Raw genomic sequence first — 24,788 nt, 5'->3', positions numbered from 1 at the left:
TGTAGCTTTCAAACTCAGCCTGAATCTAACAGCTGTTTAACTTAAACCGGTTTTAGCATTTCTGTTTTTCCAAGCAGCAGATCTTACCTTCCATAAAACACCTTCACAAGCTCCCACGGATGGTTCTGTAGAAGTCTCAAGAGAACGGACTTGTTGAATTGACTTTGTATACCTAAAGCTGAGCGCACATTAGGCCAATGCAGGAACGAGGCAAATGCAGTTGAATTCTGGGCTTAACTCATCCGTGGACTTCAGGAGCCCTCTTGTCACATCGAGCGCAGTATGTGCTGTAATTCTTCTCTAGCACCACAGGATGCCACTGTTACTCTCCTTGAGATACCAAGAATGAAAAAAAGCATGTACCACAAAACCCATTTGCAGCAAAAAAACCCAATCTGTCATTAATAGAGCCCCTCCCACTATGACAGCATTCTCTCCATCCCTGTGCAGAGGAAATGAGCATGAAATAATACAATGAGGGAGTTTATTTTGAAAGAAGTCTACTCAGATTACACATATATCACACCAGGGACTGTCAGCTATTAAAAAAAAAAAGTATCTTATGTTCTTGTAGAATGATAACATGTAGCTAAATGCTACTGCCAGAATAACATTTCTTTTGTTAGAAGTGTATTTGACAATTCAAATCTCCACTTGACTATCAGCACTATTTATAGAATGGAGCTACTCACCAAAGGAAATATTCACCAGAAGAGAATAATACCTGATTTGGCAAAAAGACTGTGCAGCACTACAAAGCTAGCAACAGCAACTCCATCTCTCTCTGCGTTCCAGCAAGATGGGAGAGAGCCTGTGCTGCTGCAAACAGACAGGTTAGCTCAAGGTCTGATGAACTCCCTCATTATCACAGAGCAAGCTGCCCTGCAGCTGTAACTTTCAATTTCCTCTACTGAAAAAAAAAACCAGTCAAAAGATCAGAAACTTTGTTAAAAATATTTATTTAAAAAAATACAATTGTTTTGCATGTCTGGTTGCACATAACTATTAACATATGATTGACTTGAATAATTTGCTACAATGCTTTTTTAAAGCCAGCTTGCATTATACAAAGCAAATCCCTCTGTCAGTTCTTACATAAAATAGTTTTCTTTAACTATTCCCACCCCATTTTTAAAAAAGATTGCAATACATTGATTTTCTTTTTTTTTTTTTTGCACAAAAATTGAAGCAATAGAAAAGTCACCTGATTTCTCAGGAAAGACCTTCATTATGTTTGAATAACAACTGCCAATATGCCACTCTAAAAGCAGCATTTGTTACTTTGAAGTGTCATTACAGTGCACTTCCTCCAAAGTAAGTTTTGCATCTTAGAACTTTGCCTCCAAATTGTATTCAAACCTGAAATGTGTTCAAATAACTGCATATCTGCTATAATCAAGTTGATCAGACTTTTTTCCAATATTGTATCAACACGCTGAAGGTCCTCCTAATATGTTATCTTGGAAGGTTAAATAAAAGCAAATTTAGTAACACTGAACAATTACTGAAAACTTTGGCTATTATGTACTTGCATTACATACCGGCATTTATTTTTTTAAAACACAATGGCATTAAGATACTCTTATTATAAGGTATTATTTTCAAAAAAAGTTAGACTGAGAAGCTATTCTCTCCCAGGCAAGTTTACCCAACTGTAACAAGAGCACCAAAGCGGTGTAAGATTACAGTTGTCTCTAAAAGACCGTGTCTAGAAAAAGTCTCCAGTGTAGGAAGTTAAGACACTCACTATAACATAACTTGCTTTGTCTCTTGACTTGGTACTATATATATATACACATTAAAAAAATGCAATTCTGTTCTGGAAAGAGTAATTGAAAATGCTATCTCTGCTGCTTTCAATGTAATTTTTACCACTGATGGTTCTACTACAATTAGAGGAAAGTAAAACAGAATCCATTCGAGTTAAAGAGTAAGTTAACTGACATGAATGTCTGCTCAGTCTGCCCCAAGCAGAGATGTCAGAACTGCTGTAGTATAAAGAATACTGCAGACATCATCTTGCCAATTTGCAAAGAACCCAGCTTAACCTAAAATTTCAATTGAGGAGTAAACACTAAAGGCATCAGAAAGTCACTTTCCAAAACAGATGTGCACTTTAAAAATAAACAGAACAACTGTCACACATTACCACAGCTGATAAGGTTGCTTAAGTTCTCTAAAATTTAACTTAAACTTCCCTCCCCTGACTCTGTCTGAGCCATAGACAAAGACCAGATTCTCAGCCAGTGTAAATTAGACCAGTTGCGGTGATGCCAACAGATCTATTCTGATTTACAAGCTTCTGGCATGTGATTCACATCTGCCATCAGCTGGCTCAAAGATTCTCAGAATTCCCAAGACAAAGTCTCACGCTGGTTAACGATCCCTATTCAGAGTCATTTCAGTCCCAGATTAATTCCAGCTGTCCTAATACACATCAGAGGAGACAACCACTATCCTTACCATACATGTTGCTAGAATTTTCCCATTTATTCATCCCTACCATTAGGAATATACTTCTCGGCTATAAAAACAGAGGGGGGGGAGAAGATAAGCATTAAATGTGCTACTGTACTTATCACAAAACACTGTGACGTACATAAGGCCATCTGGTAACACTGCAACAGAATACAAACAAGATTTTTTAAAAGGGAGATTTAGAATACAACTTTTTCTTTTAAACCACAATGAATAATCTCAACCCTGTTCACAGAGAATTAACGTTAAAACTAGTACATCATATATATAAAACTCTGTGCAACTGAACAACAGCAGAACAAAAAGTCAACACAACTCTATAAAGCAGTTTCAAAGCCTGAAGATTTAAGACATGCTAGCCAAAAAAAACACAACACATCTCAAGGAGCCTAGAGCAAACCCAGGTATTGTAACCCCCCCAGCACACAGCACACACTAGGAACCATGCAGAGGCCATCCTCAAAGCCTTCCTGTGTTCAAAAACAAAAACAGAAGAAAAAAAAATAACCCCAAACAAACAGCAACAAAAAACCCAAAACAAAACAAAACAGCTTCCAGTTATTCGTACAGCACTGCTGCATGTACTGCTCAAGGACTGAAATGGGCTCCAAACACAATGCCTTCCAACCTCTCCTCCCCTCTCCTTACCGTGCTGCTTACAGTTCAGTGTCTCCATTAAAAGACCCCTGTTTTCCGAAGGTTCATAATTTTCCTGTTACGCCCCCTGCCAAAAACCCTACTTTGAGATGAAAACCTTCTGCAACGCATGGTCTCAACAGAGAAGCAAGTTAAGTAAAAAAAGAAGTCCAACCTTTTGTTCCATGAACATAAAACTATTCAAAGACACATTTAAGACACTTTTTTTAGAAGATGTGGCATACAACAATGTCAAAGATGCATTTAAAAATAACCTTTGGCAACTAATTAGTTCACACTGTGGTATAATTGATTTGAGTACTAAAAAAAAACCAAACCAAACCCAAACCAAAAAAACCTCACCAGCATGTGCAAAACATTTAAAAGTGGCAACTGCACAGTGCAGTATTTGCTTTGAGTGTACAAGGTAAGCGTTATTTATGCAGATCTGGAAGCCAGACTACATAATGAACACACGTCCTCTCAGGCACTGAGCATGTGTACACACGTATGTTCGCATGAAGAAAGCTATTCCAGTCTCAGTTAAACAATGCATCTAAAAACAAGTTTTCAGTTCTCAAAGCATGCTTTTTATCAGATGTCTGGAACAGCTCCACAGTCAAAGTCTTCTACTACATTCTTTGGGAGGGGGTAAACAAAAATAATTTCTAGTCAGTTTTACTTTTTTTCTTTGTAGAATAATTTATACAAAGCAGACATCTCGCTATCCCGAAAGGGAAATACATTAGCATACACGTTCAAAAAGAAACATTGGGCCCTGCCCAGCTTTCTTACCTTGCAGGTCACATTTTATATTTTTTTTTGCAAAGCATGGTTATGGTCAGCAAAGCTGCATCCTCCAGAAAGAACCAACGTTCTGCAGTGGACATATTCCCCCTTATTTTTGTTTGTTCTTTGTACAAAGGCAAGAATAATATTCCTCAGTTCAAGATCCACTAGACACCCAAAACCGAAGCTTAATCTTTCTGCTTTAGATGGCACCAAGACAGTCAGGAAATTTCAATACAAGGTCTGTTGATAATAAACACAGATTGCAGAAGTACAACAGCGCTGCCATTACTGCGACTCTGTAGCTCCTATATTGTATCCTTATGACTAAAAGCAGGCTACGGAGAAAAGATGATTCTATTTTCAAAAATTCTTCTCTGTCCAGAACTGGCTTTTAGGAAGGGCTCCTACACACTCAATACTACTCGCTCAAACGAAGTGGAATGCTGTGACCACAGATGTTGATCCAAGACAAAGCCTTTTGCAGTAATGGCCCTGAAGGACTGTGTGAAACAACTGTCACTGCATTTTATCTTTTAATCTTCATCTGACAGCCTCTGATTTCAGCAGATCAACTTTAGCGTGTCACATATTAACCACCACTCAACTTAATTATAATAGCCAAAGGCTTCCACATTAAGCAGATTTGCTAATACTGTTCAGACTAAACAGCAGCCATTGCCAATTACTGTTTAATTAAATTCAAATCAAACCATAAAAATTCCTGTTTAGGCAAGACATACTATACCTCATTAAAACATCCCAAATAGCTTCTAAGCAACATAATTGCAATTCTAATGGATTTTCAACTTATCTGCGAGTGTAAGATCCTGTGGGGCTCGGGCTGTTTGTTTGCAATACCATGCTCCGTAATTATTAAGACAAAATAAACTATCCATACCCATGACCTCAGAGGCCAGAAGGTACGTGTGTTTCTTGACACAGGAGAACTAAGGAACGAAACAGAACAAAATTGTTATGGACACCCAAAACTCAAACATCAAGTTTTAAAATACCTGTCAACTTTGACAATGTTCCTTAACTACTGATGTAGTTTATTTTCATATCGGACAATACCAAGATAGCCTCTTGATACAACACTGAGATGTGTCTTGTAAACAAATATGCATTAAAAATGGAAGAGGTTAAATTGTATAGTAAAACATGAGTACATACAAAAATGCTATAAAACAGTAGCAAAAGGTAACTAAGAGATACATGAATAAACCATGGGTAGCCAACAGACTGTCAGAACTACAGGTTCTGACCTCAGCACTAGAAAAATGCTACAGAAATGGATCAGAACTCCACACCTGTGCTCACCTGAGAAACTGCATCAATGCACTAGGCTAGCTCTTTCACCCAATCTCAACCTGCAGAAGTTCTCACATGGAAGTTGAAGTCATGAGGGAATTTGACATTAATGCATCTCACTGCATTTTGAAAAGCTGTGTAAAGGAAGATATGCACATAAGCAGCCTTCACTGTGGTTAAAAATGAACACTATAAAAAAAGAAGAATCTATTTGCTAGATATCTGAGGTTTGAAAACATATCAGAGGGAGAAATTATTCCAAACAAACCACTGAACAGCCAAAGCCTTTCATATTATAATGCATGCTCCATTATACCAAAATATACGGATCCTGAAGTCTTAGAATGCTCTAAGTTAAAACAATGAATTCTCAAATTCAAGGAATTTTATTACTTCCTGACCTATTGCAAAATGCAACTTGAATGTGCCAAAGACAGTGCATAGGAATTACATTCAGCCATCACTGCTGAAAACCGATTTCTGAAACAAGGATCTAGACTTAAGCTGCTGTTAAGAAAAAAACTAAAACAACTTTCCTCCATCACTCTTATTACTAGGATCACATTCTCTGAAAACAGGTAAGACAGAACAAGTATGGTTCTATAACCATAGGGTATTATTAACACATTTCTGCTTTCCATGGATTGTTTCTGCTAGCAGCACGTGTTGCTAGTGGCATCCTGACAGTTCAGGATCTCAAAAAAAAGCCAGACATAGCACACATAGCAACAGCAGTGCAAGCTTTCTAACTCTGCAGTACTATTATACAGCAGCAGCGACACGTAAAAGAGATTTCCAGAAGCAAGACAGATGTTCAGCTTCCATGCTCATCCAGTCTAATTCTACCACCATCTATGAATTAACCGATGCAAATATTATCAAGCATTCAACAATACCATGGCTACTTCAGCAACACAAATTGTAATAAAATGTTTCTGTAATGCTGCATTATTATTTTTTTTTAAACCAACACGGTACTATACCCATATTACAGACTGCTACCATGATAATTAAAAGAGAGCCTATATTAACCCCCACCTTCCCTACACTACATTAAAAACAAGTTGCAACGAGCTGCAAACTGCTCCTGAAGTGAGCTAGTAGAGTACCAGCAATTCACATAACCAAGCTCCAAGAAGTCACAGCGACACTGGGCTCTCAGGAATGTGATCCAAAAAAGCTGGCAGTTATATACTTGTTAGTAAATGTGTGTTTAATGAGGCAGCATATATACAAGATAATATTACCTTAAGTGACCTGAAAGTTGTAATGGAGAAAAGGCGAGCAAACCGCTCCTCTCCCCCCTCCCCTCCCCTTTCAACTTGCTTTCCCAACTGCCTCCTGAGATTATAATCCTATACAGGACTTTTATTTTCCTAGGCAGGTGCTTAAGAAGCAAAAGCAATCATCTCCTCAGTGCTATCTGTCAGGAAGTTGGATATTACCAGATTGAAACCAACACATACAGGCTGCATTTTCACATTAACTTTCTCTGAAGAAGGTGTTCCCAAAGGTGAATGTTTATCTCATCAACCAGCTATGGCAGTGCAATCTGATGAAGCTACTTGGAGAAGAGCATGAAACCAGGCCAAGCACAACTGACAAGCTATGTTAGCATTTGGTTTTCTTGCATACCTATGCTGAAAGTGATAAAAGTTTACAAATAATTAAGTGCATGTGTGCACATACACAACTTTTAAACAAATAAACTTGGCTTTTCTCCATAGGGGACAAGGAAAGGGAAGCAATTAAATTGCAAGTCTTTAGTGCTCATTAATTATTTTTAAACTCTAATCCTAGTCTGCAATGTTGCTCTCAAGTCCACACACTTGGTGGGCATAAAATTGGCCAACCTAAAACAACCATTAAAAGTGCTGCTATTTATATATAGCTTTATATATTTGCTAAAGCAGACTCATAAGCCATCATGCAAACCAGAAAATTCCAGATGCCTGCTCTTAATTAGAACTGCAGCTTGCTTTCTGCATTAAAAAAAAAATAAAAGAAAAAAAAAAAGGTCAATATTGCACATTGTCATTTTAAGAGCTGCTGGCACAGGAACTTTATCCTGGATCTGCTGATGTCTAAAATGCGAAGCAGTATTATGCCTCTGACGTAACTGAACAGGAAGACAGTTCACTACATGAGCTCGCTCCCTGCTATCTCCACCTGAAGAAGGCATACCCTTTTCTTCCACCTCCCACCGGGCAGGGGACTTTCTGGATGAACAATACCCAAAAAGCAACTCCATTACACCCACATGTCTTGGGTGTCATGTCAGGAACATACTAAGCGGTTTAGATATTTCAATGCTAGAGTCTAGAAAGATAACGTCACTGCAGTAAATTAAGTCTTGGGTATTGTCATACGCTTTAAAGTGAATGCAGAGTCTGCAAAAGTGGCAAAAGGAAAACTCTGGAAAGCTCGAGTTCACCACTTATCCATAAGACAGGTGCAATATATACAGCATACACTGTCAGCTCTTCTTGCTGTAAAGGTACAAACTTCCTCTGCTTATTCAAACTTTGAAGACAGCCAGTGAGGATGCCAAAGGAAAGAGATGGTCTCCATCTGTTTTCTAGTGGGTATTTTAGGGAGAAGATTATCTTACGTCACCAACTCAATGTAAACAGTAGCAAATAGAAGTTGCTGCCTGACATCAGATGCCCAAAGTGGAAGGGCACACGGCCCAGCGCTAACAGACCAAGACATGCAGCCTCTGACGGGCCGTGAGAGGAGAGTCTCTCTTCTTACATCGCTCAGTTCTCTTAAAAGGCCTCCTGAGCTGTAAAAATCTAACTACAAATTTCATTTCATCCGTGTTTCAAATGGCTCTGGAAACTACTCTTGCATTAATCCACACACACGGCTACAAAGAAAAGGAATGCAAGCGCAAATTTACAGTAAGGTTGCTACGCCGTGGTACCCCTCTCAGCTAGCTGTACACATGGACCCCAATTTATTTTGGGTCCCAGTGCTTCCTCAAATAAAAAAAGCAATAGATCCAACGCAAAACTTGAGATAAGAGCTGATAGAAGAGGAGCTTCTCCACTACAACGGTGGGAAAAGAGCAGTAACGTTAATGCTCACACGTTAGTGTTCTCACCCACTGTTTGGGTCTGAAACTCTAGCATCAGGCAGCAACCTCACCAAATACGCACTCTCAAAACCACATGTAAAATCCACCACCCTGCTAATCTTCCAAGCAGTGAGATTACAGGCTTTGTAACAGGTCTCTGGCACAAGAAATGTTTGGACTTCAGCATTAAAACTTTCTGAGAACTGAAAGGAACTAATCCCACCACTCATTCATCTCCGCCTTGCCTCCTCACCGAAGGGAGGGCAGGGAAGCATCCAGAAGCTAGCCAGACCACTTCTCCGAGGGGCTGGACTGTCGGCATACAATGCCATTCAAAAATTGTCCGTATCTTAGTAACACAATCATTGAATATTCCTTGAAAATTTCTCCCTGCAAAAAGACAAGATGTTTTTACAGCAGAAAAGACGCGGGCTGTTTTGTTGCTGCCGAAGTTATCAGGCCCCAAGGCAAAGCTGAGTGCACACACCCCTTTCCCAAGCATTTCCTGGAATGCCAGCTTCGATCATGATTAGATTTCTTCTTGCCGAGCACAGGAAGCAGAAGAACAGAGGGTTTTTCCAAGAGTCACAGAGAAAAGACTTCTCTGATACCGTTTTACTGCAATCAGTGCAGACTCAGTTACTGCAACACCAACCGAAACTCCCTTTAACCATAGTGAAGTCTTCCAAACCAAGGAGGGAAGAGAAGAGACTGGAGCTTCAGCTCCCATTAAGGCGTTTGCATATACATTCCCAACCTGGGTCTTCAAAAAAGGGAATTTTGCAAAAAAGGCATTTTATTTGGGAATGGCAAAAACTATGATTGTTGATTATCTCTGTGGAATTATAAATTGCTCATTTAAAAAACATGGTTAAATATAAGTGTCATATTTTTCCCTTGCTTGCCAATACGTCCTTTCCTTGAGTTCATGTGCTATGTCTTCTGTAGATCAGGGGAAAATGGGCCAGGGGTAGAGGGTCCATCCAGTCCAGACAGAGTAAATGGGCCATGACTGTTCAGCACTGATGGAAACTAAGAGACAAAACAAAAATGATTAGGGAAAGGCCAGTTTAATTTACTGGTCCTCTCATGTCTGTGCATGTAGAAGCTCCCCCAGGAAAAAACAAAACACAAAAAAACCCAAAACACAATAAAGAAAAAAACCCCAAACTCTCAAAGAATCTCCTTGGCTTCTCCCAAGTAATTTACTTTTAAAATGCCACTGCGCTGCAGACTGCAGCAATCCAGCTATTGTAACCAGCGTCACGAGGAGGACCCAGTCTGTAACCTCTGCACTGAGCACTGCCTATGTCCTGAACTAGTAAGTGACTTTAATACAGGTTGTTGGGAAACCGTGGTCTAAATTGTTCATCAGTTAATTATCAGCTATTTATAGAGAAAAATGTCCAGCACATTTTCAGAACTACTTGTTTATTCCCTATCCTCACGGTACATATAAGCTACTTCCTTCATCTCCATGGAGATGACAGATATGAACCCAAAAGACAACTAGTTAAATTTTACCCTTTGCCTAAGCAGACTCAGGCAACAGATGTGGTTATTCCAATTCCAAAGTGGAAGGTGAATGAAGAGCACGAGTAATTACAACTAAAGGATTTTTTTCTAAATATAGGGGACTTTTTTCTTATATATTAAACAAAAATATTTATTAAAAACTGTGAAGCTGAGAATTTCCAAACAACAGAAGACAGCAGAACATAAAGATCTTAAAGAACTGTGCTACATATCACCACAGAGATCACACACACAATCTTCCTTTTTACTAGTGGTGAGATTTACTTCCTGTCTTTCAACAGAAGAGACTGTTAACAATCAATTAAAACAACCAATACAGTAGCAAAATTAGATTTCCAGGAAAATCTCAACCAGTGAAGTTACAGGGAGACAAATTTTACAGGAAGGACAAACCTAACACCCCCCTGCCCCCCAAATCTCTAACTACAGCACAGACTGCTATTAATTTAAAACATTTGTGAAATACCAACATTTACAATACACTTCAATAAAACTGGGTAAACACTAAAATTAAATGCTCTCAAAAGCTAACACAGGGGATAGAAAACAGAAAGATCGCTATCTTGTTTCTACATCAGATATTTGGGCTAACTGATTCCTGCAGGTCTCCTGAGGAAGGTACTGAAAAGCACAGAGATTGGCTAAACTTGCCGGAACTTACCTGAAAGAGTGTATTAGCACCTTGCAACCTTGCAGGACTGAGAGGAGCAACTGGGCTTAGCGTACTCCAGAAGTGAATACTGGAGAGCAAGGGGCTTGGGGTCAGCAAGATGGGTGTCTGCAAAACACATGAAGATAGTCAGCTGTGTGAAACCTGCGCTGTGAGTAACACACAACGCATGTAAATCCAGCCGCAATAATCGCAGCTCCTACAGCTGCGGAGGGCTGGGTCCAAATTTCAGGAACTCCCATTCCCTCCTTCCGCCTTCTCCCACCTCCTCCTCCTCCCTCCAAACCCCACAACAGCAGCAGCAGTCATCCGGCTCTCCCTCCCCTTGCTGAGCAACTGGCCCTCTTCTCCCAACAGCTGCCAAATCCCACTGTAACCTACAGCAAATCGGCTCCTCCTGCAGTTCAGCACACAGCACCTGCGAGTGACTTTGGAAAACTCAGTCCATCAGTTTAAAAAGAGCAGACAGTGGGCACACACGTGGTCTGGGTGACACCGACAATGTAAGCCACGATAAAAGACATCTATGTCCAGCTTCTGAATATTCTGGATGTTCCAGGTTCACCCGCCAAACACTTTGAAGGGTGCCAAAAGAACAACTCCACTTGATTTTTTCCCCTGTCTTCAGCCACTTCAGTTTTCAATCAGCTTCCCTACAGTTTCACTCTAACTCCAATTTATTAAAGCAAAGAGATTAAATATGTACAGAACAATTTAACACCCTACTTGGAATCAGTTCTCTTCCAAATTTTCCATGCGGCATAAAAGCTTTCCTTTCCCACACAAAGATAACCACCAAATTAAGCAGCCGTTCTTATTCCTGTTAAGTCACAATACTCTGGTCTTAAGTAAACGGCTACTAAATCAAGCAAAAGCAGGCTGCTAAACAGACACCTCCGTAGTTCTCTATTTTTAAAGCATTTTCAGAATCAGCCTGAAGGATAAGGGCAGGGTTTAGGGGTTTTGAAATAATTCAATATCACCCTGGCAAGATTTACAAAGGATCCTGCTGGTGCTGGCTTGTGTTTTGCCTCCACATGCTAATACTGTACAGACGTGTACAGCTGACATACCACTTGGGCACACTTTGGGGTGGAAGTAATACCAATTATGAATAAAGTTTCTGTTTTATAAGAAAAATGGGAGTGACATCCTGAGTTTCAGAACTCCAAATACAATCTACTGACTATTCATTTTCCACTTGGCTTCCCTTACTGTTTTAAAATATAACATAACCACTATTGTTACTAAAACAAAAAAAAAAAAAAACAAAAAAAAAAAACAACAAACAAACCAAAAAAAACCCAGAAAACCAGGAAGGGAATTAGGTTACCTGAGAGAAAAGTGCTGGAGTAAGAGAAGCAGTTGGGAGAGAAGGACTCAGAATCCCCAGTGGACTTGGATCGCTGCCTGTAATGACAAGAGTAGGAGCCAACTCCAGCCCTTTGGGTTTTTTCGATCTGGAGAGGTGATTGGCAAATTCCTTCTCCAGCACAGATGAATCCTGCTCTTTGGGCTCTGGGGATTGATGCTGAAGGCTCTGAGCCTGCTCCAGCTGCTGAGAAGTCACGGACTCTATGTCCGTGTCAATGTCCAGGTCAGGATTAGAGCTCAGGGGCGGCGACGGGGGTGTGGAAGGAACTTGCAGAGTGGGAGAAACTGAGGATATGGGTGGAGTTGGGGTGAAGCTGGTGGTTAAGTTTGGCAAAGGTGCTGGAGCTTCAGGGACAGTTAACTTGGGTAGAACAAGCGTCTCCAAGGTCTGGAGAGTTTCGTCCGATCCCATGGGAAGAGAGGATGCGGTTGAAGTGGCAGAAGCCGTGGAAGTGGCAGAGACCGCTGAAGTGGTAGAGACCAGGGGGACAGAAGGCGGCTTTTTGGAGGGCATGGTTACAAACTTGATGACAGAGGGTGTTGGATCCTGAGCAGGTTTCTTCTCTGTCAGTTTCTCAGCTGGATTCTCAATCTTGATAGACCTGAAGAGTTTTACGCTGGAAGAGTTCAGGGAGTTCAGAGTAAAAGAGGAGTACAAGCCTGAGTGGATATAGTCATTGCGGCTGGAGGATTTAGCACATGACTGAGACTTCTCCTTCCCACAGTTTTCCACATCCTTTGGAGCACTGCTAACTTCCGCAAAACCAGTCATTTCAGGGTCTCCTTCTATACGGCCCACAACAAGCGGATCCATATTTAAAATCTCCGGATAAGAAACAAACTTGTACACAAACTTCTTACCGTTCACTTTTTTAATGATATTCTGTGGACAAGAAGATATATATATATATTTAGACCTTCTTCAGATTAATTTTCTTCCTACAAACACTGCCTAAAATAGACTAAGGAATTAGATAGTCTGTAATCTTTCAGCAATTGTTTCTTTTTTCAAAAATACGCTGCATTCTTGCAATTCCGTTATGCTCCTGAAGTATCATTTCCAGAGCTTGCAAACAAAACACTAAAACAGGCGAGCTTAAATATACTAACAGCCTTAAAAACTGCCAAGCAATGCTGTTTAACATATTTTAAAAGATCCACTAAGAAACAAAAAAATACCTATTACACCCATAAAAGATTACTGACCTGGGTACAGTAAGTATAATCCAACAGGAGAACCTGCTGAATTAAAGCTTACAGGTTTAGCAGAATTGAGAGCTAATACTTCAAATCAAACCACCTTTATTCTTAATAAGATGATAATAAAAGAAAATAAGTAGCTGAACTAGTCAGCAGAATGTAGGCTAATCAGCTACTTCAATACCACAAAATAGCGTATGTCGAACCTGTTTTGCTCCTAAGTGAAATGCCACACAGAGTTTGGACCCAAGAAGATTCTTACTTATCGTACAATTATTATTACTGAGACCTCTCAATATGAAGTCAGATTTGTGCTACCCAATAATAAACTCCAAGCAACATACCACCTGCTATGAACTGACAGGTTCCTCAGAAACTGTGTTTTATTTTTTATCTTGTACACCCACACAATAAGCAGTTGTGGGATATACGGCTGATTAAAACGAAGGTAAGACTCCCACACTGTGGTTCTAGTTCAGCTTTTTGGACACTACCTGTGCACTAATGAAAGGCTCTCGCAAGTTATTAGAAGGCATTAGCTAAACAAGAGTAGCATCTTACTCTGCTGGACTAAACTCACTGACCGCATCACAGGTGCAATTCTGCATACATGGAGAAAAAGAAAAATACTTTGGGCTGCTTCACTGAAAATCTTTATTTTGATAGCCCCTTCATAGAGACAATTGCAGAAAAGATCTCAAGGTGGTGCAATATTCACCATCTCAATCATTATAATCATTCTGTTGCTTAAATAGTGTTGAGTGTTAAAGAGTGTTGAGGATTTTAACCCTTACAAGGGCACACATTTTTGGAAAGGTGATTAGTGTTCAAAGACAGATTCGTATTAGCGAGGACATAAATCAAAGAAGGTAACATTTTGCACAAAGCTAGCTAGAACCTTATAAAGTAACCACTGGCAAGGAAATGCAGCGCAATGATAAACAAAAGAAAAAAACCCTCTAAACATCAACTAGTACACCTTGCTTAAGTCTAGGAGACGGAAGTGACACCTATCCCCTTGAAGAGAATGAAAAAGGAAACAAAGCTCATTAGGCAGGAGCTGGTAAGATGGATAAGGATTTGAGGTGGATTTACGGACTTTGTTACCTTCACATAATAGTATCTGAGAGCACGGCTGAGTTTATCATAGTTCATACTGGGCTTGTTCTTGCGGATTCCCCAGAGTCTGGCCACCTCCTCTGCCTGCAGCAGTTTGAACTCCCCGTCGTTGGAGGTCCAACAGATGATATTCTTGTTCTGAGGCTCTTGGAGGAGCTGGAGAAGGAACTGCCACAGGGTGATAGCACTGTCCATAGCAGTAAGCTGAAATTCAGAAAGGCAGGTAAGAGGCAACAGATTAGGAACAGCACATTTTCTTCATCTCCCTAGAAGGGGGTAATGGAGCAGAGGTGTTATTTCCAAAGCTAGCAAGAGTAAAAATTATTAGTCACCAGTCGTGAAATATGTTCCCTGCAGAACAGAGAGGCTGAGAGCCAACTGCTGCCGTCTCCTCCCACATGTCAGTACTTTTCACATGGGTTATATTTAGACTCATTTAACTAAATCAGGTCACTTTGGGTAAGTTGCAATGAGTCACTCTCCAAAAAAAAATTTTTCTAAGTTGTTCCATGTTCACCCACTCTGACTTGTGCTGCTTTATGAGAAACAGCTCAGGTGCACCCAGGTAAAAATCAAACCACCCACTTGCCTCCTCCCCTCCTTACCTGCACCCACCTCCAACCTCGGTATCTTTAAGAAAACAGAGCAGATCAAGTAAATGCTTAAGCTACGTGAAGATACCAGTGCAGAACAACTCAATCTTCCTTCAGTTCACATTTCTACTGCCTCTTTGTAAGCAGCCCTCTCAATCAACGCCCAATCTCCTCTCTTTCAAGTCTCCTTTATTTGCCAGATATCATCCCTGTCTTTTCTAAGAGAGTAAACATGAAAGTAAACAAAATTATTCCAAATGCTGCCTTTGCTTTCCTCTTGATTCCTGCCATGTCTTACCTACATCAGTCATTTAGGCTGAGACTTTCTAGGACTAGTATCTGTCAGTTGATTCATGCACTTCCAGCATTGTTTTCTTGCACTGAAGCTGTCAATGTGTAAATTCATCAAGGACAGACAAGGTAGTAGAGATGACGTTTTTCCTTGACCATATCCGACTACACAAAACAGTGCTTCCATGGATATTTTTAAGCAGAACACTAATAATCCTGTCTGCACAAGGGAAGCATAAGCTACACTGTGAATTAAACCAGATAAAATTATATTCATTCAGTATCCCATATGGATTATCTTATTCCACAACAGAACGGCTTCTATTAATGCAGCTTAAACTTCTTCCAGTGAAATAAAAACAAACCCAGCAACTCTGGAATAAGAACCATCACGATGAATTACACTAAAAATGTTTCGATATGCGTAACTGCTAGATTTCCCCCACACACACAGGCACGCACAGTCAAACCTCCATAAAGGCAAACCTAAAGAGTACAGGGGTTTCCATCTGGTTGAATCTGCAGCCCAAGCGACCAAATGCTATTCATAAGCAAAAGCTCCAAAACAGAGTCATCAAGTCCAACTTCAGCAAGCAGGACCCACACCCATATTGTTTGAAGTCCACGTATACGCAGGGATAAGTTTAAGATTCAGTCAGGACTGCCAGTTCATCTTTGTTACCAAAGCCTTTTATTCCAATCTCATTACTGCCCAGCACTTATCCAGCCCTATATAAGGAAGAGAACAGTCTACATGTCAGAGCTGCAGAATTTAGTCAGCCCTGTAAAAGGATTACTGCTGACAGTTTACACAGGACTACACATTCTTATTTAAATAAGGTGCCCTAGGGCAGGTACTTTTTTGGGCACAGCCCATTGCATTTAACCTATTTTTAAGAATACCTGCCCAATGGCACGCTTATACGACTACACAGGGATGTTACATTGATCAAGTCAGTTAAATTGCTGCAATTACAAGGAACAATCTCAAAATGAAGGACACCCACACCACCTTGTTATGCTGGCCTAAGGTGCTTTCCTTGCTAATTACCATATGCATACAACTCCATGCTTGCCCAAATTAATTGCTCGGTACTCTAAGAAAATATCAGCTGCTGAACACTGTGCTTTGAGACTCTTCCCACACTGCACCATGGCACGCCAGCTGAACCGTAAGAAAACTCAGGGCCAGGCAACCACATTAAAACTCTTCCAGGACTTCTCCTCCAACCCATATTCACGTTTGCCGATAGCATTTCATATCTGCCTACTGGCAAAGCAGAGGACGTGCACGCTGTGGAGCATCACAAGCAGAGCGTCATTATCCTGTCAGGGTGATGCACATGCATGGGGTGTTGTGTAGCATAAGGACTTGATTCTACCATTCTGCAGAGCTGTCAATACTAGTGATATCTGTTAACAGAGAAAGAGCAGGAAAAATGAAGTTGAGTGATTATTCCCACGCTACATTTATCTACAGCACTTTCAAAACCCATAAGCAGCACTGCACCAAATAGCGCTGACTGATGCAACGGGAGGCAATCACGTAGAAATTAGATTAGCAGCAGAATTTCAGAGCAGCAAAGGCTTTTTTCTTCTCCTCCTAAAAACCCATGCAGATTTCATTGCAAAATTTAAATGCTATTATTTCATTGGGCTGCTTCCCTTTAGTAAGAAGTACTTTGCCATTATCTCAAAGCTCACCAACCTCTACCCCAGTCAAGCATTATTGCCTAGGTCACAGCTGGTTTTGAATCGAATTGGAGACGCTCAATGCTGACAGCCCAGCACTCTGACAGCACAAGTTCAGCAATACAGAGTACTCATGGAGTGACTGAAATGATGGAAGACACAAGATTTTTTTTATTTATTTTTTTTTTAAAAAAACCCACCTTTCCCAGTGATGAGCTATGTTGTTCTGAGGGACATTTACCAAAATAAAAATAAATAAAAAAATAAAATATAAAAAAAAAGAGTTCATGCGGCTTAAATCCCAAATACTGCAGCTTTTCAGCTGGAAGGATCCTCTTCCCAGGGGCAGAGTTACAGTCTGTGCTAGAGTGTTAGATTGATCAAGTTACTACTGATGTTTCCAGCATTTACAGGCTTTAGGGTTTTCATGATTCCGTCCATCGTGTGGAGGATACATTGCATATCCTCAGCACCCTCTGCTTTAAAAAGTCTTACGTTAGACACATTAACAACAGGGTAGAGAAGTTTTACTTACTCCTTGCCTGTCATAGAACAGGAACAGAGACCACTTTGGAATTGTTAATGGATAGGTTATATTGCATATGAGAGGATGAATGTTCCTCTTTATTAAAGACTTATTGCACACATCTACAGGAAACAACGGAGAGATACCTCAATGGAACTGGGAGTATAGAGTTCTTCTGAAGATTCTATACAGACAAAGAGAAGACCAGAAAATAACCCTCCAAACTGGTCAAAACAACAGGATGACAGGTGGGTCTTGCCCCTTCAGAGTCCAGGAGCAAGCTGTAACTAGGAAAGTATAATACATATACAGGAGACAACATTGCATTATGAATCAAGACACCTCATTTAACTTTTTTATTAAAGTTGCTTTGATACGGCGTAAGACTACATCAAAGAATTGTTGCTTCTTCAGGAAAAAGCAGAAGGAAAGAAAACATCACACAAGATGTAAAATTAAAACTAGTACAGGCGAGATGAGCACCTCTCTTTGCTTAAGAAGAACCCACTAACATGTTAAAAAGGTTCTTCCTTCTTCAGCACCTGGGGCAGAAGGCAGCTGATGCCTTTCATCAGGCTCTACCTTGCAACCACAAGGACTGAGCAGCAGTTCAAGCTCCTTGTGCTATCCCGCATTTTACAGAACATCTTCAGCCGCCCTGGCATGGGGGGGAACAGCTGTTAGAGAGGCTCCTGTCCATACCATAGCCATTTTCAGGGCCACGTACTCAAAAGCATCCCCCTCCTGCACTGACACTGGAAGAAATTCAGAAGATCCTCTTGTCCTTTTTATCCAGGCATGCAGCAAAACCCACGCTCTTCAGAGATGTCACAGGCTCAGTAGTTAGAGAAACTAAAGAAATCAGGATGAGGACAGGAACCCACTGTCCCACTCCTACTCCACACTAACAATGGTGAGATGTTACTTCTCTCCTAATTTGTAAGCAGCATTTCAACTTCTTTCAAAACTACATCTCCTTTCATGAAAAGGCATCAATCTCCTAGCACAGCTCCCCATCAGCATAAAAAGCCTAGCAGTTTGATTGCTTTTTCTTCAAGATGAATACACCAATAATTACAAGCACACCACTGCAAACCATCTTTTTGCTGAAGGTTATTTTCTTTATAAGAGTCCATGGAGAAAGAAAAAGGTCTCATTTGAAAAGACAATGAGGGAATTAGGCAGAGAGGCAATACTGCTGCTTATGACGACGGCCTTTCCACTTCTGCACCATTTGAGTACGAGGAAAAAAATAGTTGCTAGAGGCAGAGGGCAGTTATACTTTGTAATGAGTATGCTAAAATAGAGCACAATTATTGTCTTGAGATCTTCTCTGACGCCTACGGATGACCCTTGAAGTATACCGAGTAGCTGACAGAATTTGGCTGCAGTACTCTAAATACAAGCGCTGCAAACTTGAGCTTTCTCATGCTGCTTCAGCTTCGTTTGAGGTTGCTGTAGCTTTGTTTGAGGCCTTGACTTTACAAAGCCTTGAGTTTACAAAAAAGCCAGGACAGGAGATAAGCATCTTTTTCCGGTGACTTCTCCTCGTGCACCTGCGCCACAACGTGCTCCACGCAATCCATTTGATTACAGAGCCTCAAGGCTTTGCATCTTCTGTGGAAGGAGAGTGCGCAATCACAGGGTGGCACAGCAGACAGGAGGAACAGTTTAGGAAGTGGCATACGGTAATCTCTCCTGTGGCCAGCAGCTATACTTACTGCTGCAAAAACACACTTGGGTGTTCATCCCTTCGCCCTCAAAAAGGAGAGGGAGACCTCGCTATGCCCCAGCAAAGCAGCAGCCAGCCAGGCCCTGAGAAGGTAGCAGAGGCAGGACCTGGGGGGTGGGGGGGTCCTGCCCTAACCCCCATCCTCCAAGGTCTTCTTTTGGCAGATTTCCTGCGCTTTGACTCATCACCAAGAACAGCTCAAGTAATCTGTCACCTCAATTTGTTCTAACAGCCTCTTATAAGCATCTGCTGCAGCCTAATGACTTCTGCAGATGGACCGAATAAAGCTGTCAGGTCTACAGCCTTGTCAGAACCCACAGAGAAACAAAGGACGGTGCAAAGGAAACAAAGGATGTCACACAGACGTTACACAGTGAGGACAAAATCATCGCTACCACGTATTTAAATGGCATGGTTAGAGCTGCCCAGGTATTTATACAGAAGTGACATCTCAAAAGATGACTTCGGAAGCAGCACAGAGCAGAGGTAAACACACAGGGTGACACAGAAACCTCTTAGATCACAGACCCTTCGTTAAAAAAAACAAACAAAAAACCCAAAAAAGGCAGCAACGGTAACTCAGAGATGGTCTTGGGGACCTCACACTTAATGGTGCAAGTCAGACATTCAGCAGGCGAGCAAATTAAGTCTTCACACAATTCCAGGAAAGCGGGACTTGCTGTGCATACAACACACGAGCACTCCGCACATGCGCAGCAAAGCCAAACTGTTTAGACTTTACTGTGCAAAACTATTCCCGTGGTTTCTTAATAGTTTAAGATGGCCATGGTGTGTGAACAGAAGGAATTTGTAGACAATAACTCCTGCTGCATTGTGCAATATGCCTGTGGACACAAGGCCTTGATAGTTGTTCCAGGAAAACAAACAACTGAATAACTTTGGTTGAAGGAGATTTTTGGAGGTCACAGGCCCAACTCCTTGTTCATAACAGGGTTAACTGCAAAGTTAGATCAGGTTTTTCAGTGTCTTTGTCTGGGCAACTAAATAAATAAATAAATGGATGCCTTATTAAATAAATGGCTGCCCTATCCCTTTTATTTCAGTAAAGGGACAAAGAGGTCTAACATTGCTGATGAAGTATCTAACTAAGTGGTTATCAACACACAACGAAGCAACAATTTTGTTAGCACAGCATTTAAAATATCCCATGACTAATAAACCTTTCATAAAATATTCTCAAATATTGCAATTTACCTGAACTAGTACTCTTAGGATTTTATCAGTTTTCATTCATTTTAGAAAAAGAGCCTGCTGCCCAACACGTGTGAAAAACCTACTGTCCAAAAACCAGTCTCTTCAAGGTGCTAGTATCTAGCTATTGACATACTCTGATGGGGCGGGAAGTGTGTAAGGGTATTTAGCCCTTTTCCAGAACACACAGAGCATTGTAAAAGTACTTTAACTCCTCTCACTATCACTTGTTTTGTTAGCTTACTTCCCAAAGACAGGTGAATTACCAGTTAAAAGCCTATTAAGCACGTAAAATAAAGTTACTATTTACAAGGAATTAAAAGTAGAGATGCAGACTTCTACATCTGCAACACCACCATTAAAAAACTCCAAACCCTGGCAGCTTCCCAAGCAGTAATCAAATTATACCTTCTCTAATAAATATGGAAATCAGGCAAGAATAAGAAAAAAAACACCCTAGACTCCAATAAATTCTTGTCTTCCCCTTGGCTCTGGCATTCACTGCACCGCTGTTTCCAAACCAGTCAGGAAAATCAGCTTGTTCTGAAGGAGAAGCCGTGGTTATCAAGGCAGGAAGCTCCTTGGAAGGAAATGCTGGAGGATGTCCTTATGATAAGAGCTGCTGCAGAGTTTTCATTGCCTTATCCCACTCCAAGTTTTATTTACTCAAAACAAACATCGCAATAAGTTTCGGGTTCTTGGCTCAAAAATTAAGTTACTTCACCTGAAATTAAGGTGTTAGCAAATATTTTGGGTTTTAAGAGCAAATTGTTTCAGCTTTTCAACTCCTATCTGAGAAGTGTTTCTTCTTCTTAAGTAAGTATTTTCTAGCCTTCTCCACCTTTCTGTATGAGCAAACAAGCAATAGAAAACAAGCCACGACGGAGAACAGCGGCATCAGCATTCCCATCATACTCATGGCTGAAGACTCAAGTTAGTAGAAGTAGATGAGCCAAACAGCTTTTTGGTTTTTTTGAATCTTGATACAGAGACAATGGTGCCCGCTTTGTTATCTAATGTGGTTTTGACTAGCACACCCCAACACTTAAAAATGTTTAACCTGTTTGAACACGGCCAATAAGGGGACTGCAAAGCACAGTCCACGTACACTGCTACAATCATTCCGATCCTCCACCCTGGCTAAGGAGGACTGACAGCTCAGCATAGCTAGTTTTATGGACAGCAGACCTCATCTCCCTGCTTTTCTGTGCTTTGATGAAAAGTCTCCCTTTTCTACCCCTCCTTTTATAGGACATGAGACCAAAGAGAACACGGGAAGGTTTAGAACAAATAGAGAGAACAGTAAGCTTCAAAAAATGAAATGCCTTTGATCGGTTCCTTGGTTGGTTTCTGACACTGATGTGATTGTTTCTGAGTAAGCCATAGAAATACTTATTTCCGCGGAAGCTCCTCTCTAAGTAGATTACACTTGCTTCCTCCTTATCTGCCACCACAATGGGCTGAGGGGAATGTTTACCAACAGCAGATTAAATTAGCTTCAACAGGCACAATACATCTGCTGAAAGTAAAAGCATCCTCGTTTAAGAACAGGGGGTCAGGTCTCCACATCACGTTATGGAGTAAACCCCAAACAAAAGCTTAAACGTTTTATGTTGATCCTAACTTCATTGTGAAAAGAAAGTCTCATTTAAGATGGAAAAGGTTTCCTTTAATAATGTTTATAATACACTCAGCCTAGTTGCTATGACGATGGAACAACTATTCTCTACAAACAGGCGCTAAGACCCTAAAAATAAACAGGCCGACAAAAAAAAAATCACGAACACGCAGCTTTGTCAGGCAGGCTGCGCCTGGTGCAGGGATCATGTTTGTTCTGAATACGATGAAGATAAAGAAATGCTAATGACTAGATTCTGCACCCACTGAACAGAGCACTCGCCTACAAAGCGATTCCTGTATTTCTCAGGACTGCTACTTAAAAATGACACCACTGAAGCCAGAACTCTGGATTCCACCCCCCCAGGCAGCAGCACAATGGGGATTATTACATGTTTGTCTGCGAAAATAAGGTTAAGTGTTGTGGAAGTAATACACAGGTACACGTATATATGTGTGTGTATGTATATATGCATACAAAATAATAAAAGTGTAACAGCATGTATTTGCATACTTTCTCCATGGACTCGTGTATTGATGTGGGTAGGCATCCACCCATTTCACAGAGAGATGAGTACACAAGTATTAAAAAAAATTAAAAAATAGTAGCAGAGCCAGGAAGGGAAGAAAAAAAAAACACCCCAAAACCAATCCCTTGATCCCAGTCTCCGGCTCCAACCTCCACCAGCGGAGAGAGAAGCAAGGCAGCCAGCACCGAGCGGCGACAACCTGCGCTCGGACGCTCCTCCGGAGGACAGCTCGCCTGCTCAACCCCCCCAAAAAAAATAAAAAAAAAAAATCAAACCACGACGACACACACACACCGGTACGGCTTCACCCTCCCCCGTCCCTGCGTGAGAAGCGTCTCCGGTGCGGGGCCGTGGGGGGGAACCGGGCACAGCGGGGACCAAAGCCCCGGGGCGGGCTGCCCGCCCTTCGAAGCCCTCGCCGTCGCTTTCGTTTCCCGGTTTCCCGACAGAGACGAAGCCCCGCAGACCCACCGACCGACCCACCGACCCCCCCCCCCCCGCCCCGCACCAGCACCGGGGCGGGTGGGGTGGGGGGGACGACACGACGACGACTCCCACCGTCCCGTCCCCCTCCACCGAGAGGGCCACATCCCGGCGATGCCCCCAGCCCTCCTCCTCTCCGCTCCCCTCAGAGACCACCGGCCCCGGCCCCCGCCGCCCCCGGGCCTCCTCAGTCCCCGCCGGGTCCCCTCCGGTCCCTCCCCCGCGCAGAACGGAGCCCGTTCGTTCCCCCAGCCCGGAAGCCAACCCGTTTTGCCCGGCCACCGAGCCCCCCGACTCACCGAGGAGGAGCCCCGCCGGTCCCCGGGCGTCGCGGTCCCCTCGCGGCGGGCAGGTGGTGGAAGCGGCTTCCCCCGCCGCCCTTCATGGCCGGGCACCCCCCCGGCGGGCCGGGCGCCGGGCTCCCATCCCGGGCGGGAGGAGCCGGGCGAGCAGCGAAGGGCAGCGGTGCGGAGGAGGAGGAGGAGGAGGAGGAGGAGGAGGAAGGCGGCGGCGCGTTACATGGCGGGACGCGAAGCGCGCCAGTCCCTCCGCCGCGGAGCCTCCGCGGCCGCCGTACCCCACACTTCCGCCCACGGCCCCGCGGGGGCGCGGAGCGCTCGCTAGTAACCGGCCAATCCCCGAGCGGACCTCAGGAACCATTGACCAATAGGACGGTTCTGCCCGCCCACCCCTCGCAAGGTTCTCTGGGGAGCGTAGTCCGCGGGTCCTAGCGCCCGCCCGGGCCCCTCGCAGCCATGTGCCCGCGGCCCGGCCCGGCCCGCTCCCTCGGCTCGGCTCAGGCGGTCCCGGCCTGCCGGGAGCCCGAGGCGGGGGCCGCGGCCCGGGTAGACGTTCGAGTCGAGTCTTAGGAATAAGGGCGGAACACACCGCACACAGACACCCCCGCCAGCCTGCGGGCCGGGGAAGCGGGGGGGGGGGGGGGGACACGACTGTGAGGAGAGCGGGGCTGAGAACCGGCGGGGGTCCCCAGCCCCGGCAGGGCACAGGCTGGAGCTGCAGAACGTGAAAATGTTTAAAAAACAAACCAAAAATGTTTAAAAATTAGAGAAATCCAGCAAAACAAGGGAGGTTATCAGGCAAAGGAAGGTGAAGGCGAGGGAGGAGGGTGCTGGGGCTCAGTGGCACAGGGGAGAGCCCAGCGCTTCCCCCCTTGCCCCCCAGTGCTCTCCTCAGCGGAGCTCCCCGCTCGTCCCAGCTCCCCGCTCATCCCCACGCCGACAAACTCGTGCATAAAAATACTTCTCCCCCCCGGAGAAAGGCACTACCGCGCTCTCGTGCTCTCGACCCCGGGAAATGCGGCAGCACCGGGCCTCTTGGTTTGAGGAAACCCACCTGGATGTATCCCCCGCAGAAGGCCGCGGGGTTCAGCCAAGGCTTCGTGGATGTTCTCCGTTCCTGGATCTTGTCCATGGCTCACCCGATGCCAGCACGCCGGTGGCGAAGGCACGATGCCCTCGAGCTCCCCAGAAGGGAGAGGCGACCCCGGGCTTGCTGGCAGGAGGGCAGATGGAGATTGCATGCACAGCAGAAGCCTTAATCGCGCTGAAGCTCGTTAAAACCAGCCCATGCCCACACTCAAGTCCCCAGGAAACTGCTCTTCCACGGCCGGGTACAGTTGATTGCTAAGGAGCACCGCCTCGGCCTACAGATGAGCAGTCTCGGTCCTGAGGTATCCACTAAAAAAGCATTCTTCACACCAGTTCGAGAGCAGAGTTATTTTCCATTGGATCAGGCATCGGGAGCGGAAGGTGAAGCGTGGAGAAGGCAGCGCTCTCCCACTTGCCTCCGATGAGCAAACAGCCCTCGCTGCCTCGCCATCAGATTCCCACCCATTGGCAGAGAAGAAAAACATTTAAGCAGCACTTCACTGTCAAACACTGCACATGCCAAAACACG

At 43.1% G+C, this 24,788-nt stretch overlaps 1 protein-coding gene across 3 annotated transcripts; it reads right to left on the bottom strand.

Moving 5' to 3' along the window:
* Positions 1 to 935: 935 nt before the first annotated feature.
* On the bottom strand, positions 936 to 24,252 carry ELK4 (ETS transcription factor ELK4). Of its 3 annotated transcripts, none has more exons than XM_049832266.1 (5): positions 24,225 to 24,252; positions 14,184 to 14,399; positions 11,836 to 12,759; positions 10,494 to 10,610; positions 936 to 9,328 (listed from the first exon to the last, which is right to left on the bottom strand). In XM_049832266.1, the coding sequence occupies exons 2-5, from the start codon at positions 14,388 to 14,390 to the stop codon at positions 9,230 to 9,232; spliced, it is 1,347 nt and encodes a 448-aa protein (XP_049688223.1). In that variant the 5' UTR covers positions 14,391 to 14,399; positions 24,225 to 24,252; the 3' UTR covers positions 936 to 9,229. The 3 variants fall into 3 exon arrangements, with proteins under 3 accessions (XP_049688223.1, XP_049688221.1, XP_049688222.1); XM_049832264.1 differs by lacking the exon at positions 24,225 to 24,252 and adding an exon at positions 23,171 to 23,434; XM_049832265.1 differs by lacking the exon at positions 24,225 to 24,252 and adding an exon at positions 15,566 to 15,669.
* Between the last annotated feature and the right edge of the window lie 536 nt (positions 24,253 to 24,788).

The sequence above is a fragment of the Accipiter gentilis genome, chromosome 29, assembly GCF_929443795.1.
Source record: "Accipiter gentilis chromosome 29, bAccGen1.1, whole genome shotgun sequence".
Classification (NCBI taxonomy): Eukaryota; Metazoa; Chordata; class Aves; order Accipitriformes; family Accipitridae; genus Astur; species Astur gentilis.
The sequence above is the reverse complement of the archived record's forward strand: the minus strand, read 5'-3'. Positions and strand labels throughout refer to the sequence as shown.

Bases quoted from the DNA above. Each gene is read 5' to 3' on its own strand.
- ELK4 (XM_049832266.1), bottom strand. From the start codon at position 14,390: ATGGACAGTGCTATCACCCTGTGGCAGTTCCTTCTCCAGCTCCTCCAA. The intron at 12,760-14,183 runs GTAACAAAGTCC...TCTTGTCCACAG, and splicing joins TCAGATACTATTATGTGAAG to AATATCATTAAAAAAGTGAA. The intron at 10,611-11,835 runs GTAACCTAATTC...TGTGTTTTGCAG, and splicing joins CTCCAGCACTTTTCTCTCAG to ACACCCATCTTGCTGACCCC.